At 41.5% G+C, this 18,464-nt stretch overlaps 1 protein-coding gene across 1 annotated transcript in view; it reads right to left on the bottom strand.

The window, feature by feature from the left end:
* PTPRB (protein tyrosine phosphatase receptor type B) overlaps positions 1 to 18,464 on the bottom strand; it is a 117,070-nt gene that overhangs the window by 88,902 nt on the left and 9,704 nt on the right. Inside the window, exon 3 of the mRNA XM_081249367.1 lies at positions 16,803 to 17,053. Coding sequence (XP_081105493.1) covers positions 16,803 to 17,053 — 251 coding nt within the window. The remainder of the gene's footprint in view (positions 1 to 16,802; positions 17,054 to 18,464) is intronic.

Genomic DNA, 18,464 nt, shown 5'->3' with positions numbered 1-18,464 from the left:
CTCGCAACCACTGCACCACCAGGGAAGCCCTGCAATTCTTTTAGAAAACTTGTATTTAAAAAAAATTTTTTTAATGAAAAGATGAAGTTTCTACTCCTTCGAAGATTCTATGGGCTTTTAATCTGCAGCCAGACTAGAGATCTCAAATTTCTTTTTCAAGTTACCAGACACTCAAAGAAGGTCAAACCTAAAACACGTGTGTATTTCTGGGAAAATGGAATCTTTCTTATTTCTCTGCCCAGGTCACTTGTCTTACTAGAGAACTTTTGCCCTCTGTATTTTGCCCCCAAGTTCAATGACTTTTCTCAGCCTGGCATTCCTTTCGGCATCATCAGAGATACTCCTCTTCCCTCCCCGTTAGAGACTGCAACCCTACAGGCTGCCTTCAGCCTTTACAGGGGTCTTTTTAAGCTTTATTCCTTTTTAACATTACCGTTTTCTTTCCTGGCTATGTTCAGAAGACAATGTGATTTCCTCGTCTGTAAAACTGGAATAATATCTACTCTAAATACTACCCAGAGCTATTATGAAGAATAAGATCACATACATTAAAGCACCTTTGCAAACTTTAATGTGCTGTCCAAGTGTCAGTTTGCCTAGTGATAGGTTGCATCCAAATCACACAGTTTGCTCTCTTTCAAATTCATCCATCACATAGGTCCCACTTACCTAACTTCTGCTGCCCATCCTTCTCTTTGTCAAAAAACCAAAGAGGTTTTTACATTTTTCTCATAGATTGCCCCTCAGAATTGAAACATTCCCTCTCAAATTCACTAAATACCTCTGTCCTTTGCAGAAATCTTCGATAAATCCTGTCTTTCTCAAGTTCTCCAAGGTTTCTCACATATTTTTTTAATTACATGTTACCAACCTATTATACCTTAGCAGTTAATTTTAAAATAGTATTTGATATCCAATACACTGTCTGACTATAATGCAGTATACTGCCTTATAGTAGAGGCAACTGCAACAAAAAGGCAAAATGTGAAGAGGACTGGGCTTCCCTGGTGGCGCAGTGGTTGAGAGTCCGCCTGCCGATGCAGGGGACACGGATTCGTGCCCCGGTCCGGGAAGATCCCACATGCCGCAGAGTGGCTGGGCCCGTGAGCCATGGCCGCTGAGCCTGCGCGTCCAGAGCCTGTGCTCCGCAATGGGAGAGGCCACAACAGTGAGAGGCCCACGTACCACAAAAAAAAAAAAGAAAAAAAAATGTGAAGAGTACTAATCAAATAAGGCAATAACAAAATATCCTCATAACACTCTTCAGATGCTTCCAAATTCTGTTATTAACAGTGACCTGCTAAAAATAACCCTGGGAATAGGAATTAGAAAAAGAAGGAGCGATTTCTTCAAATACAATTATTTAATTTTTGATCTATCAGAGAGACATGTACATTTAGGGTCTTGTGCCTTTTATCTATTTTGATATCAATGTATATGAAGAATTATAGCAATCTGTGAAGGAAAGGACTGGGAGTCAGAGATATTTCTTTCCCAAAAGTATATAACTGCTGGTTCTTTTTTTGGAGAATCTTAAGGCTCACAGCAAAGCTCCCAATTAATTAGTGGGTCCTAAATAACCTATAGGAATGAACATACTATGAAACAAGGAGAGAAAGTTTAAACTCAGGTTTTTACTGATTACCTTTTAAAAGCTGATTTACCTTTTAAAAACACTTATATTAATATGAAAAATTAGAGAGATGTGTAATAGATTCAAGGCAGTAAGAGACTGGGAAAAGCTGCCAGATAACATCTCTTCCTAGAGGAGTTTATTTGAAACTACTCTACAAAGTACAAATAAGATGATTCATTTTATTCTTTGTTCTCATCTTTGTTTGGAATTCCTCAACTTCTTTGAACCTATTTATCCTGTGTAATGACACTACATTTGCTTTAGAAGTTACTGCATTCCAGGAATTTGGAATCAGCCTCTCTGTAACTTTTCAGGGGACAACCTCTTCTCTTTGCCACTAGGAAACCTTTCGCAGACTGCAGGGGAAGGGTGGGACTGCTTTCGGTTAGACATGAGTGCCTAATGTTAAACCGTTGGTTAAACAGCTGCCTTTTAAACAAATAGTCATAACAATTAATGAATAATTGTTCTAATTTATATATTCATTAATTATGATTTCATGGATGAAAGCATGGCTCTTATCATGTCATGAACATACATGTTGAATGATACAGTGGATCATCCAGGGTCCCAGGGTCACACTTTGAGAATTGTTACTTTACATCAGGGTTTGAGCTGGGTGCAGAGAAGGTTGGGGGATGAAGCGAGAGTGGATTGGTAAAGTTGATTGGTTAATTCAAAATCCTCACTCATGACCTAAAAGGCCTTTCATGACCTGGCCTCTGCTTACCCCATGCCTCTCTCCTGCTTGCCTCCTAGGCTCCAGTGGCCTGGGTCTAATAGTTCATTTACTCATTCATTCAGCATATATTGACTAAGCACCTACCGTGTGCCAGGCCCTGGTTTAGGTTTTGGAGACACCCCCAAGAAGCTGACTTTTTCCTGCCCTAGGGCCTTTGCACCTGCCATTTCCTTTTCTTGGACCACTCCTGCCCAGGAGGTCTGCTTAGCTGTCTTTCTCCCAATCTTTAGGTCTCAGCTTAAACACATCCCTATGGGGCCAGGCCCTTTCTGACCTCACAGGGGAAAAGTGTGCTGTTATCAATTTTCATCTCAGCAACCCATTTATTTAATTCTGAACATTAATGACACTTGGTAATAATCCAATTATTTATATGTTTGTATACCGTCTGCCTTCCCTGGCCATGTGGAGAATTACTTTAGGGCAGAGTCTTTGTCTGTCTTGCTCTTCTTGCACAGAGTTTGGCATATAGTGGAGTTTCAACAAATATTTGTTGAGTGAGTAGATGAATGAATGAATGAATGAATGAGTGAATCTTTGTACCTGCTCAATAAATATTATTATCTGAATAAACACTGTAAACAAGTCCTTCTAGATATGTTCCTGCTAGATGCCTCAAATATCACCTTGAAAGGGAGGGAGGGGTGGAGCAAAGGAATAAAAGAAAGGAAGAAGAGAAGATTGATTCTGAAGAGAAAGAGGTGGGAACAGATGAGTGGGAGGGAAGATGAAGGCAGGAAAAGGAGAGAGGGGAAGGAGGTAGTAACCTTTAGGACAGTGGTTCTCAAAAGCTAGTATCAGCATCATCTGAGAACTTGCTAAAAACATAAAATCTTAGGGCCCTACTACAACCTGAGGCATTTGAAATGTTCTGGTGGAACCAGATAATCCCTGTGTGTGCCTCTGTTTGTATGTGTGTGTGTGCCTGTGTATGTGTGTGTGTGCGCACCTGTGTATGTGTGCCTGTGTGTGCCTGTATATGTATGTGTGTGCCTGTGTATGTATGTGTGTGTGCCTGTGTATGTGTTTGTGTGCCTGTGTATGTGTGTGTGCCTGTGTGTGTGCCTGTGTATGTATGTGTGTGTATGTATATGTGTGCCGGTGTATGTGTGTGTGTGTGTATGTATATGTGTGCCTGTGTGTGTGTGTGTATTTAACAAGCCTTCCTGCTCTAGTTGGTGAAAAAGAGCTATCCAAATTCCAAACAAAAGCCTTAGATTGCCAATCCCCTACTCTAAACCCTGATCCAGTTGTCACTTTATATTAAAGAGAGTTAATGATATCTCATTCTTTTAAATTTCACTGAGCTCTCTGGTTACAAGAAGCTATATAGATGATTTAGAAGATCTTGAACAGTTTTAGAAGGTGTCAAATAAGTAAAGTGGTAATGTAATATATGATAATATATTTTGTATAATATAGTATATATTTTATATTGTATATCTATAATATATATTATATGCATAGTTTGATATTTATAACTTCTCAATAAAGTACAGATGCTAAAGGGAAAAAGGTCAACATGCAGCAAACTTAACAAATGTTAGATGACAGGCCAGTTCTGATGCCTTTTGTTATGCAACACTCATGTCTGTTTCCCCAGATATTTTTAAAAAGAAGAAAGCCTAGCAATTAGGGAATGTGTCAGTTAAAAACAATTACAAGATGGCAAATCATTTTCTCTGTTTCAATCTGAAACTGCTTCAATAGTACATTACAGCAAAAGTGAACACGATTTTTATCCTGCAGCCGTTGTCATGCATTTAAAGAGATTTATTAAAATTTAAGGTAAGATAATTTTGATAAGCAGTTTTTAAAAAAGGACCGTGACTTTTGTGTTTAGAGATACTGTATTGGGATATTTATATCTCAAGGAATCTTTCTAGCTTCCTAGATTGTAACCTTCCTAGGTCATAGCTCTCCTGGAAAATGGAAATTATACAGGCATTTGGGGGTGGCTTAATGAGGGGGAGGATAAAATGAGAAAGTGCATGTTATATTTGCAGCACCTCCCTGGCTAAAGGATGATAGTATGTTGGATAGTATGATGATTAGTACTAATAATAGTATATGAATAACAACAAGTGTTAGAGAGTATGATTATTAGTACTAATAATAGTAGATGAATAACAATAAATCATGGATGCTGAGCATCCAGCAATGCTAGAGAGAATGACAAAGTCCACGGACGAGAATGTCTTTCTGAGAACATCCAAATAATAATAAATTACCATTGCTGTCAATCCCATACTCAAGAGAAATTCCTCAGAAGATCAGCACAGAAGACATTTACCAGCTGCTCTGACTGTTGGCAGTGCCAAGATTTTTTTTAAATCCTGGAAGGGAGGGGTGGGAGTGCTGGATGTGTCTCTAATAGCAGCCCCACCATCTCTCCCAGGCACATCTCTAAGGTTTCTTGGTATTTTTTTTTTTCTACATCAATTTTTTTTTTTTTTTTTTTTGCGTTACGCGGGCCTCTCACTGTTGTGGCCTCTCCCGTTGCAGAGCACAGGCTCCAGACGCGCAGGCTCAGCGGCCATGGCTCACGGGCCCAGCCGCTCCGTGGCATGTGGGATCTTCCCGGACCGGGGCATGAACCCATGTCCCCTGCATCGGCAGGCGGACTCTCAACCACTGCGCCACCAGGGAAGCCCTACATCAATTTTTTTACCCTCTTCCCTTCCCCCACTTTTTTTTTTTTTTAATCTGGAGGAAATGAGCTTTGCATAGCTTTTGTCAGAGCTTTGTAACTGTACACAGACGAATGACTTAAAACCAGATGTGACTGTAAACGAATCACTTTTCCAACCTCAAGCACTTCGGCTGCATCTTCATTCCCACGTTTCCGGTGCTACTACCCCACCCTCGGAAATGAGTCAGCCCACACACGAACTGAATCAAGGCGTTAATGCGGCCAGTGGAGCTGCCTGTATGGGAGTGACTGCTATACATTCTGGTTTCAGGAGCAAGGTCATGATTCTCATGACTATCCAAGCCCTAGGATAGTAAATAAACAAAACATGGCTAACATTGGCTTTAAGGGAAAGGAAAATAAAAACAAAAGAAATGATCACACGTCTCATCTCCCTTAGACAGTGATGATTGGAGGGTAAAGATTCTGTCTTCTTTTTTTCTGTGTATCATGTCATTAGAACATCATTTCCCACGAATTCACTGGAGCTCGCAAACAGAGGGCTCCCTATTTGACCAGCACATGCGCCTTTTCTGGCTTTTATAGTGTGATCTTAATATAGTTTTTAAAAAATGGAATAAGCAGGTAATGTTGAGAAAAATAGGAGATTTTAAAGGGGAAAAATATCTGTATTTTTGACTTTTCATTAAAAAAATTAAAAGATGGAGGCATGGGCTTCTCTGGTGGTGCAGTGGTTGAGAGTCTGCCTGCCGATGCAGGGGACGTGGGTTCGTGCCCCATTCCGGGAAGATCCCACGTGCCGCGGGGCAGCTGGGCCCGTGAGCCATGGCCGCTGAGCCTGCGCGTCTGGAGCCTGTGCTCCGCAACGGGAGAGGCCACAACAGTGAGAGGCTCGCGTACCGCAAAAAAAAAAAAAAAAAAAAGATGGAGGCGTGCTGGGCCAGCATTCTGCCCACCTGGTCCACACAGCACGTCTCAGAGTTCCCTGAATGTTGAAGCTGAAAGTGATCAAAGTGGAAGATCAAAGGATCTTACCATGTTTTTCAAAAATATAATGATAAAAACCATCAGCTAGATTAGAAACCTCTTGATGGAAGGAGTCATGGCTCTTCGTTATCTCCCCCACATGTCCAGGTTGTGGAGACTCAATGTCTGTTCATCTACTGACAGTAAATATTCACACCTCACCACTAAACAAGGACATGACTAAGTACTGGGGAATCTTAAAAGCAATTGTATTCTTCAGTTGCTCCAATGCAGACCTGGAACCCTTAGCATCACAGAATCCAATAATACTTAGCACCTAAGCCTTAGGATAAGCTAGTGCCCAAGCAGCCTCTGACTCCATGGAAGACCGAATCCTTCTAGAATAATCCAGAGGTCATTGGATTCAGGCCACCAAGGTCAAAACTCTTAGCAAAGCATCTAACTGTGGTACCCTCTCCACAGCTTTGCTGTCCTGGGCTGGAAGTACAGCCTTGCACAAAGAGGAGCAAACACTGGGCTTCCCTGGTGGCGCAGTGGTTGAGAGTCCACCTGCTGATGTAGGGGACGCGGGTTCGTGCCCCGGTCCGGGAAGATCCCACATGCCGCGGAGCGGCTGGGCCCGTGAGCCATGGCCGCTGAGCCTGCGCGTCCAGAACCTGTGCTCCGCAACGGGAGAGGCCACAGCAGTGAGAGGCCTGCGTACCGCGGAAAAAAAAAAAAAAAAAAAAAGAGGAGCAAACACAAATGTTCACAGACACACAGATGAAGGGCAACCACCTGGTAAAGCTACACTGGTAGTGTGTGTTCATTGGCCCAGATCTATTAGAGATCCAGATCAGAAGAGCTTTGATGAAAAAACAGGTACCTCCTGTGTACTTTCCAAATAAAAATTACCCTAGTGGTGATCTCATCTGGATTTAGCAATGGTAGGATTCTGTTGCCAGCTCCCCCTAAGGGTGGAAAGGATGAAAAGGATCTTCCCTTCAAAGACAGCCCCTGGAATTCATAGCATTTCCCCTTTCAGTGACTTTTCACCGTATTTCATAACTGGTTTGCAAAGCTGTTATTCTGTGAGTGGAATGAATATGTGGGCGCAACCAATATGTAACTGGAGTAAATTACAGGGATTTAAAGTACTTAGCAATCTTTTCCAGAGTTTCTTTATCTTATCTTCATACTTATCATCCAGCTCATCCACCAGTTCTGACCCTTGGATTTACTGCTCTTTCTTGCAAATTCATCATCATTTCTCACGGTGTTTGCTCTCCTCTCCCCCCATCCACCCCCTCTCTCCTCCTGGTCCTTGAAGAAGATGGACAGGTCTTTGTAAGTCTGAGCCACTGGTCTAACTCAGGAGCATCCCTTGGATGCTAACTCAGGAGCATCCCTTGGATTCTACCCTATAAAAGCCCTTAAGCAAAATACTCTTTTTATTTTTTAAACTTTTTTGTTTGGAAATAATTTCAAACTTACAGATAAGTGGTGAAAATTATATGGAGTGCTATGACATATCCTTACCAAGACCCACTCATCTTTTTTCTTTTAGCATTCCCCCACATTTGCTTTATTATCATCTCTTTCTCTATATATACGATACTTTTACCTAAACCATTTCAGAGTGGGCTGCATATCTTCTGAATTAAGTGTGTAATTTCAGTAAAGATATCAAATTTAAGAAACGCAAAATTGATATAATGCTTTAATCCACAATCCGTATTTCAACTTCGCCAGTTGACTCAAGCATGTCCCTTTAGCATTTTTTGTTGTTGTTTTTTCTCTGTTAAGGAGTCCACCCAGGATCCTGTGTTATATTTAGTTGTCAAGTCTCTTAATCTACCATAATCTGGAACAATTCGTCAGCCTTTAAAAATGATTTTTATGGGGCTTCCCTGGTGGCACAGTGGTTGAGAGTCCACCTGCCAATGCAGGGGACACGGGTTCGTGCCCTGGTCCAGGAAGATCCCACATGCTGCGGAGCGGCTGGGCCTGTGAGCCATGGCCGCTGAGCCTGTGCCTCCAGAGCCTGTGCTCCGCAACAGGAGAGGCCACGACAGTGAGAGGCCCACGTACAGCAAAAAAAAAAAAAAAGATTTTTATTACACTGACTTTTTTGAATGATACAGGTTAGTTATTTCTATGGTACATGTTTTCCTCCATTTGCATTTGTCCAATGTTTCCTGATGAGTAGATTCAAGTTATAGATACATCTCCAGCAGAACTGTTCTTCTTCTCTTGTGTTCAATGTTTTTTTCTAGCAGGTTGACTATTCAATTATTCTCCAATGGATCGTAAACATAATTGCACATTAGAATCAATGGGGAGATTTTTACACTCTGGTGCTGATGTCCTATGTCAGTAAATTCTGATTCAGTAGGTCTGAGGGAGAATTTTGGAACCTGCATCTTCAAAAAGCTTCCCAGGTGATTCTGATGTATGTAAGACAAAGGCTGAGAGCCACAGACTTCCTATCTCAATTTATACATCCTGGTTTCTCCTTCGATCTCATTTCCCCTCCTTTGCTATGTTCTCTCCTCTCTGCATCAACCCTCATCTGGGCTTGACCTCATCTGCTGAGGGAAATCCATGTGTCAGAGAAATACTGGCAGGTTAAAGAGCCCATTTCAAAGCACATATTCTGTTTTATGGTTGCATTTTATGTGCATATGATTTATACTGTGACAAAATATGAACCCAGTCTTTTAGTGCACAAAATGGAGAGTCAGGAAAATCCCCTATAACTAAAAGAAAATGAAAGAAAAGAAAAATCCTTGAGATTTTAAAGCCAGAGAGGGTCGAGCGAATTGTAAACCATATTATGCTGTTGGCACATAGTAATCCATAATAGTGGGCCATCTGAGAGAACTGCAGCCCTTTGTCAGAATTAGACTTGAATGATGCTAATTATAAATTAGGGTCTTCAGGAACACATCCCTCCCGCAATATCGTACCCACTAGAATGGACTTCCTGCACTAGGGGCAGTCTCAGAAAAGTCTGTTTATCTTTTATCCCATTCACTCTAGACAATCTAAGAATCTTCCCTTGGTCATGAGGAATCATTAGGAGATGGTGTGGGGTGTTTTGTTTTGCTACATCTTTGTACTTCTCCTTCTAGGTGTTTGTCTCAGTGAAGGGGAATATTGTCCCATCTTTAGTTCTGGCCACAGAGCACTGGTGGCAGTGGAGAGACTCCCCTGTGTTTAAGTAGCATGATAAAGGGGTCTGGGGTGGGAGGAGGTGGAGGTGTTTTGCATTTGCCACCGCACTTATTTGGAGACGCACGTTGGTTTGTGATGTCTCTGAGGGCCAACTGGAAGGAAGCACAGAGTCGTTAAATTCAGACCAGCACCACAATGGCTATTCATGAACTGAGGAAATGTGGTCCGTCTCTCGGGCCCAGGCCAGGGCAGGGTGGGGAAGGGAAGATGGGGGTGTGCCTTCAAACCAGATTGAGGGATGTTGAGTAGAATCAGAACCAGCCTGTAACATTTTTTTTTTTTTTTTTGCAGTACGTGGGCCTCTCACAGTTGTGGCCTCTCCGGTTGCGGAGCACAGGCTCCGGACGTGCAGGCTCAGCGGCCATGGCTCACGGGCCCAGCCTCTCCACGGCACGTGGGATCTTCCCGGATCGGGACACGAACCCGTGTCCCCTGCATCGGCAGGCGGACTCTCAACCACTGCACTACCAGGGAAGCCCCCTGTAACATTTTTAATGCATGTTCAAGGCTTGATTCCTTTGAAAGCATTTTCACATAATAACGCTGGTCCATCTGGTTCTTAGAACAACCCTGTGATGCAGGCAGGGTAGGGGTGATGAAACAACAACAGGAAGTTAGTATTGCTTGCTAACATTATTGAGTACTTATCGTGTATAGCCAAGGCACTAAGCACTTTTCTTAATCAGATTTTAATCCTCACAACTGTTTTATGAGGCAGATAGTGTACCTTAATTATCCTTATTTTAGAGAGGAAACAAGTATGACGAGTAACTAGTAGATGACACCACTTGAATTTAAACCAGCTTTCTCTGACATGAGAGCCCTAGCTCTTTACTGCTTCATCAAACCGCCTCCCCCGAGGTCACATGGCTGAGAGGGGATGCAGACTGGACCTCTCTTGAGAGTCCACTGCTCAAATGATAAATGGAGGCTGCTCAGATTTTGATGCTAAACAAAATTCCAAGGCCTGGCTTCCCTCCCTTTGGAGGACACTTCTGCACATTTAACTCTTCTTCTTGTATCCCATGCTCAGGTCCCCAATAGATTGACTTCCTGCGGCCTCCAGCCCTGCCTGTCTCTCCTTGCCCATAGGGAATGGCTAATACATGCAGGTCACACTTCTCACACCTACCTCTGGCCTGATCTACAACTCGGCTTGTGCACAAGAACACAGTATATCTCTGTGGATGTGGTACGCAGGGATGCCTGGCTGAGGGCGTGCACAGGTGCTGAAATCCAGCTGATGTTCCAATACAGAGTCTCGTGCATTCCCGGTGGAACCATGTGCCTGGAACCCCTTTTTCTAGAACGCAAAAAGCCTAGAGTCTAGCAGCAGTTCTCTATCTCCCCAGGCTCCACTCACCCACCCTGGGACCCATTCCTTCAATATTGTACACTCTGCAAAGTCACAGCAGGAGCCTGGAATTAGATACATTAATTTCTGCTACTTGATTATTTAGCATTTATGGCACCACCCCCTCTTACCCCCTCATGACACATGCACAAAAGTGCCATCAGTGGTGGGAAACTAAGGCATTTAGGAGTCCATGGGACAGATACTATGGGTGAAGGACAAGATTTATCTCCATCAGTGGTTCTGGAATTTAAAAGTACACCTCTGTGTGACTTAGAGGGCTTGTTAAAACACTGATTGCTGGGCCTTACAGCCAGAGTTACTGATTCAGTTGGTCTAGGGTAAGGCCCAAGTGGTTGCATTTCTAACAAGTTCTGAATCTGGGTCCATACTTTGAGAACCACTGAGCTAGATATTTCCTGACTCACACTGTAGACAAGCTTCTTGTTCCACCAACTTTGTCCTTGTAAAGACACACACTGCCACATAATACTGTGATGGTAACAATAATAACAGTAGTAGCTAATGTTAATTAAACACTATTTTTCCAGGCAGTACTGTAGGCACATGATACATGTTGATTCATTTAATTCATGTCCAGGTTGAGAGAAGGAGAGTTTTGAAGCCATGTACTGGCTCAGGTTCACAACCTTCCAAACTGGCATAAGACTATGTGAGGAAAGAGAAGGAAAAGGAAAAAGGTCGTGAAAATGCTGCTCCAAAGAGAGTCAACTTAGGACAACTTTGCAGTAGCATTAATGAGTGATGCTGGATTCCAAATCATGTCCTTTTGGCATTTACCTTCATTAGTAAGAGCTCTGTGCAAGAGAATAAGGTGACTAGATGTGCAGGGTGTGTGTGTATGTGTGTGTGTGTGTGTGTGTATGTATACTCTCTTCCTTGTTCTGCTATTCTTTAATCATTTGACCTTGGGTGAGTCCTTGCCTCTTTAAGTTTAAATAAAGCATCTACAAAATAATAATAAGAAGAAATTAATAAATACTATGGTAGATTGTTTAATGACCACATATTCCTCCCACCCAATATGTATGCCCCTTTTCAATATGACTTTGCAGCTCTTCCCTTCAAGAAGCGGGGTCTGTTTCTCCACCTTAGGAATATGGCCTGGTTCATGATTCCGTTGACTGGTAGAATGTAGCAGAAGTAATGTGTGGTTACAGAGCCTAGGTCTCAACAGGCTTGTAGCTTCCATGTCTCCTCTCTTGCAAAGCTTTCTGAAACCATCACGTAAAGAAGCTGGTATAATCGAGTGGAGGATGAGAGGCCAGGTGGAGAACCAAGCCTGCAGCCACCATCAACTGCTAGCCATGCAAGAGAGGCTATTGTGAAACTTCTAGCTCGACGCTGAATGCAACTGCAAGAGTGAGCCCAGGTGAAACCAGCGGAGGAACGCCCTCGCTCCCTGCCCCGACCAACAAAACCATGAGAAAAATAAGCTGTCATTGTTTTAAACTACTAAGTTTTGGGGTAGTTTGTTACACAGTGATGGAAAATACATACAAGTACCCACCTCCCAGAGTATATAAAGGTGCTTAGCATAGTTGCTGGCACACAAATTTTAGCTATTATTTTTATCCCCTAGATTCTCTTCTTTGCAAATGGTGTATAGCATCTCTTCATGTTTCCCTCCTCATAACTCAAAAGAACTCTTGATGCAAGGGAAGACACAAATATATTCCACTTTCTCATTGAAAGTGTTTTGTGATATCCCACCCTCCATTTCCAATCCTATGTTCCAGTCCTAACTCATCCTTTGCTTGTGGATCGAGAACACTGTGGTCACTTCATAAATGTGAGTTAGTAGTAATGACATTGCCTTTCCAAGCAAAAGGTCTTAGTATTTCAGTTCTTATTCTTTCTTCTCTCGATTCCTCTTTCTGGTCAAGTGTGCTAAATTCTACGTAGTGGCTACATATGTATGGGGACAAAAGGAATGACGGATAATCTAATAGTGTCAGTGATTAAAATAACAAGTAGGAGCTAGTGTCTGTTTCTGGATGAAGAATGCATTTGAAAACATGTGTTTGAAATGTTCATCAATATATGTTCAATATCTGTATGTGTGAGAATTATTACAGGGCTCTTATACTGTCTAAGTCTTTTATTCAGTCTTAACAGATTGCTGATCCTATACGCAATGATTTTGACAACATTGTGCTCTCTATGTGCTTTTGTAACCCCATCTTTATTATTTATTTTTCACATGCCCCACAATGTCTGGCAGATAGTAGGTGCTCAATAAGCAAGTATGGAATGTGTGATTGGATTGAAGTGATAAAATTCCCAAGTTTCTTAAAAAATACTAATTTTAGGTGAAAGTTGAAATCACTTCTAACTTTCCATCCTGTCCCATCTCAGCTCTTACACATCTCTCCCTCCCCACTCCCCCACCTCCTATTGGTTTAACTCCTATACTCCGTGAAGCTCAGTTCAGATATTCCCTCCTCCAGAAGACATTAACCTACTGCACACCTACTAAAACCTCCACACTAGTCAGGAACCTCTCTTTTGTATTCCACACAAGTCCGTGTAATCTCCATCTCCCTCAACACCTCAGCAGATGGTGAGTTCCTTCAGGGCAACAACTTGTCATTCATCTTTGTGTCCCAGTAAAAAATAGCAATAACAGCTATTCCTTCTTAAGTGCTTACTAAGGATCAGGTACTGCAGTAAGCATTTTACAGGCATTGTCTCTCCTGGTCCTCACTACAGCCCTAAGAGGTGGAGTTTCATTTTATAGATGAGGAAACTGAGACTCGGTCACCAGCTAGTAAGAGGCAGTCAGACCTTTGACCTCAAAGCCTGAGTTCTTAACCACTCTGTTCTGACACTAGTTAAGTTCTCAGGAAATATTTGTTGGATGCATGAACATTTTCCAAAGTCACTAGACAGTCATCATTGCTTCCTTCTCCTTTTTCTTTCACACATTTTTTTTCTTTTTGGTGGTGGGGGCAGTTGAAGGGCGATTAAGAGATGAAATGGGGGAAATTAGAAAGGAGAAAAAGGAACTGGATAATTAGCCCCTGAATGAAACTATATATATATATATATATATATTGAGTATTAGATAATAGAAACATATTAAATACTAGATACACACAAACTTCAAATATTTAGGCAATATAAAAAACATGGTTACTCAGCATGACCATCACACCTTGGCAGTAGATGGACATTGGCAGTAGATGCATCATTTGCTACCCAAGTGGTCAACAATTCCACCCACTTCTATATCACTTTAATCAACTCAATACCCTAGCACTCCATCCCATTCTCCCCATTCCATTTCACTCTCCTCTGCTTAATTTCACTCCACTCCATTCCATTCCATTTCACTCTCCAGTTCCACTCCATTTTGCTCCATTCCACTCTACACCTTTCTTTCCCTTTCCTTTCTACACACCTTTAGTAAGCATTAAGCATTATGTTCAGGTGCTGGAGCTACAAAGTTGAATAAATACAGTCCCTACCCTCCAAAAGCTCACATTCAGATTTTTCCTATCATCACTGATAACACACTACTCCAACTCATGGCCCAACTACAGTAAGTCAATCCAAAATCCTCCCAAACCAGGAGCTAGCTGATAAAGAAAATACCTGACACACAAAGATTTTCTTTACACAATTCCAAGCGATTAAGTTGAACAATTTTTATTCCTCTCTAATACTCTTCTAGGTGTTGAGGTAGAGTACCTTTCAAAATTACTTTTCAAGGACAGAGATTTTACCTCCCAAGTGACCCATTTTTACTTTTCAACGTATTTAACTACAGCTGTTTATAACAGACTATTATAAAGTAAATGCTCCCACTAAATCAAATGATGATCTAGCAGTGTTGCCTCACCTAAGGCATGAGAGTCATGGAAAACTGCGGTTTTAGAAACTGCCTTTGGAATGAGCATAGCTTTTATACATTCAGCTTCCAAGGACATAGTTAAGGTTTTGCCTGAGCTTCAAGAAAAAAAATGGAACATGAGATCTTGGGCTGCATAGTCATTCTGGTGCTCCATCTGGGAGCTCATATAAACTTTAGAGTGAACTTCACTTTAGAAAAATACTAAAAATCTAAAACCAAAAAACCCTACAGAGTAGTTGCCACAGCTCAAGGCTGCAAACCCAGGTCTAGGGCTGGACCACGCGGGCTCTGTAACACGGTGCTGGGTCGGCCCCCAGGAATGGTATGCCGGCAACAGAGCTCTAGACCTGGCTGTCCTTGACTCATCCCAGTGAGTCTGGCCATGTCTGGGAGCTTTCTGTGTCTTTGTTTCACAATGGTCCGACTTGGGCAAAGATGGGGAAATATTCTTTTTGCTAAAAGACAATGCTTTAGTGTTCAGGCAGATATGTTTCTATTGTAGTTTTTATTCAGCATGTTTCTTATTTGACACAGTTTTTGTTTTGTACTAGTATCTGTCTCTGTCTCTATGTGTATATCTGTATGTATACTGATAAAAATTAGTACATATATACTGATATCACTACATGTGTACTGGTATGTATCAGTACATATATATATATACACACACACACACACATCAGTACAGAAAAAATAGATATAAATATTTAAGCTCAGCTATAAAAATACTTTTATAAACTGATGTTAGAACGCAGTTTTAGCTGAGGCAAAATGAACAAGTGCTCCACCAAGAAGAGTTCAATTTCAAAACAAGTGGTGAATCTCTCACTGATATCAGTGGTTGAAAGGGCTCAGGACTTGGAGATTTAGGGAGAGCACAGTGCCAGTTCATGATGGCTTCCTTAAGTAAAAAGTCTCCTGCTCCTTTTTCCTGTCTTCCCTTCCCACTTTCCAAGCCCAGACAGATCTGAAACCATGATGATCAAGCTAGGAGAGGTGGGTAAAGAGCTGAGTGAGAAGTGAGAGAATTTGAACATACTCCCTTTCCCGTATTTCAGGACCAAACTTGGTGGGGTGATGGGAGAGGAGAAGCTAACATTTCAACTGAATTCAGAGTTTGGGTTATTTCCTGATATGGATATTTTTGCTAATGGGTTGAGAGTGAGTGTTGAATTTTAAAGTGATACAAAGAGTGTCCAGAAAAGTCATGAGGCCTTCTGAACTTCTATTCAGAGGCAAGGCAAGAACTATGTTGAGGGGAAGATATATGGTACTGGCTCTATTTGTTTTGTCATCAGTAATGAGGTATGTGTTCACTAGTCAGGAGTCATGTGCAATATTCATTTCTGCACAATACAAAAGAAACCAGAGCACTAAAATGCATGTCATATGCACAGTGTTGGGCTTTTACTCTCTTTAAATTATTTGGGTTGCTTATTAGGAAACAGCTAAATATTGCCAAATGAAACCTTAGGTTTTTTTTTTTTTTTCCTTTTTTTGCGGTACGCGGGCCTCTCACTGCTGTGGCCTCTCCCGTTGCGGAGCACAGGTTCTGGACGCGCAGGCTCAGCGGCCATGGCTCACGGGCCCAGCCTCTCCGCGGCATGTGGGATCTTCCCGGACCGGGGCACGAACCCGTGTACCCTGCATCGACAGGCGGACTCTCAACCACTGCACCACCAGGGAAGCCCAAAATCTTAGCTTTTAAAATTTGTTTTAATTACACTGTTACTGTCTAAAATGATAGCCTAAAACCCTGAGTGGAAAGCAAAACCGAAGAGATGAACACCTGAAATGGAAACACTATGTGACCAGACTCTATGGCTGTGTCATTGCTGCTTCTCAGCCATTTATCTGTCCTGTTGTGGATGCTGATGTGAAATTGCTATGAGACTCAGCTTATCCTCCTCCGTGTTCACAAATCCATTATAGTGATTGCTGAATCTTCCATTGCTTTGTGACTCTCTCCGCTCCCTTGTAAGCATAAACGATTTTGAAATATATCCAGGGGGGACCTGCAAGGGACTGATTGCAATTTCTATTTCCTGGTTTTAGGTTATCGTAAGCCTATGAACCCTGACATTGCTTCAGAAATGTGGCCAACCTACAGGAGTGCAGTTATAATTATCTTCAGCTTATAAAGGTGTAGCAATTTTAATTCTATCCCAAAGGTTTTCTCATTACACAAAATGCATTCATGTACAATTAGCACCCAGGACACAGAGTGCCTGATCTCCCACTTGAGTAGCAGTATTTCCAGCAAAGCAAATCTTTTCAACCAATGGGCTTTCTGAGACCTTACCAAACCACACTCCATCCCCTCCCCTCTCCCCTTACCTCTTCAGTGGTGCTGGAGAAGGGTTGAGTAGTCCAGGGAACCCAAGATGTAGTTCCAGCCATCTGCAGGTTGGGGTGCTGCCTCTGGCTGCTGTTTTGGCTGTAGTTTTCTGTAGTACTTCTTGTGAAGGTCTCTGTGGTATTACTAATAAGGTGTCCCGGGCTATATGGAAGTGCATTAAAAGTAGTGGGGATTTGGGGAGGAGTTGTGTTTCTAGTGCTCCTTACTGAGACTTCTGCTCCCAGGCCAGCTGAGGTAAAGAAAGGACAGTTGCTAAAATTACCCTCATGTTTTAGGGATTCTTCACATAAAAGCAATTTTACTTAGAAAAAGGCCGCTTTAACAATGGGCATGTAGATAAGCTTCAGTTATATGAAAAATAGAAGATACTTTGAGTATGACCATACTCATTTGCCCTGTCCATTTCACCCATCTATCAATTTTATCCACCTATTAGTTTTACAGGGTGCAGGGAGAGTTGTGGAAACTGTGCTATCAGGGCTATAACTGTGCTATAAGCATACAAAGAGGCTCAAAATGGAAATGGTATTTTTTAACATTTAGCAAGATGTAAATATCAGCTGTTCTCTTAAATGTAACTAAAATAATCATTACCATTAAGCATCTTTTCCTTGAGATGTGGAGGGTTGTGCAGAGTACCCTGTATACAGTGTTGCCAAATCTTAGCAAATAAAAATATGTGATGCCCAGTTCATTTAGAATTTCACATGAATAACCAATAATTCAGTATATTTAATATATCCCCAATATACATTACATTATATTATATTGTATATTAGGAATATGCTTATATAAAAAAATTGTCATTTATCTGAAATTCAAATGTAACTGAGTGTTGTGTATTTTATCTGGCAACCCTACCTGTACGTCTACCAGATCTAGGCTTTGATAAATGTTTAGACATTCTCCCTAGTTTCTGTTTGTTTTTATCTTCTTGAATCCTGTGCCACTATCACTTCCATTGTGCCTGGCAGACCAGATTTATTTATCCCTGGGGTGTCTTTTACAGGACAAACCCAACTGTACTATTAGCAATATGCCTTTACAACAAACTCCAAGAAGCAGTCTTAATTCTGCAGTCTTAATTGAGTTAGGTGTTACAATGTCCTTTTACATAGATATTGATCTATTGTTGGGATGTAAAAATTTCTGTATGTGGAGATTAGTATTTTGGTCATTTTGAGCTTTGGCCAATGCCAATCCCCTGAGTTGACAGGGGATTTCAATTTTAGCTGTGACAATTTTAGCTCTCAGACCCTCAAAAAAAAAAAAAAAAAAAGCTTTAATGATGAGGTGAGGACAGAGACAAGCTTCCAAATACCTAGCATGTAATTATGTGCCTTAGCATGTCAACCTATGATTACTCTTCTTCACTAAGGAGCAGTTGGTAAGTTCTCATCTTGAGAACTATTTTTTTTTTTAGTCAGCTTACAGAATTAATTCAATGGGTGAAACAAGACTTCCCCCAAATTAGGTAAATGATCAAAACACGCTTGAAATTTCTTCTGCAAATAACATAGCTTATCACCATTGCATGTAGCTTTGGAATATCTTATGGAAAAATTTTTACACTTCTGTAATTGTCTTTAATTAACCTTCTAAATGTATTTTTAAAACCCTCCAAACCAAACAAGTCCATT

This window comes from Mesoplodon bidens (assembly GCF_964165515.1).
Source record: "Mesoplodon bidens genome assembly, chromosome: 11".
In the NCBI taxonomy this organism is placed as follows: domain Eukaryota; kingdom Metazoa; phylum Chordata; class Mammalia; order Artiodactyla; family Ziphiidae; genus Mesoplodon; species Mesoplodon bidens.
Note: the sequence above shows the minus strand (reverse complement) of the source record. Positions and strands in the feature narration are given on the sequence as shown.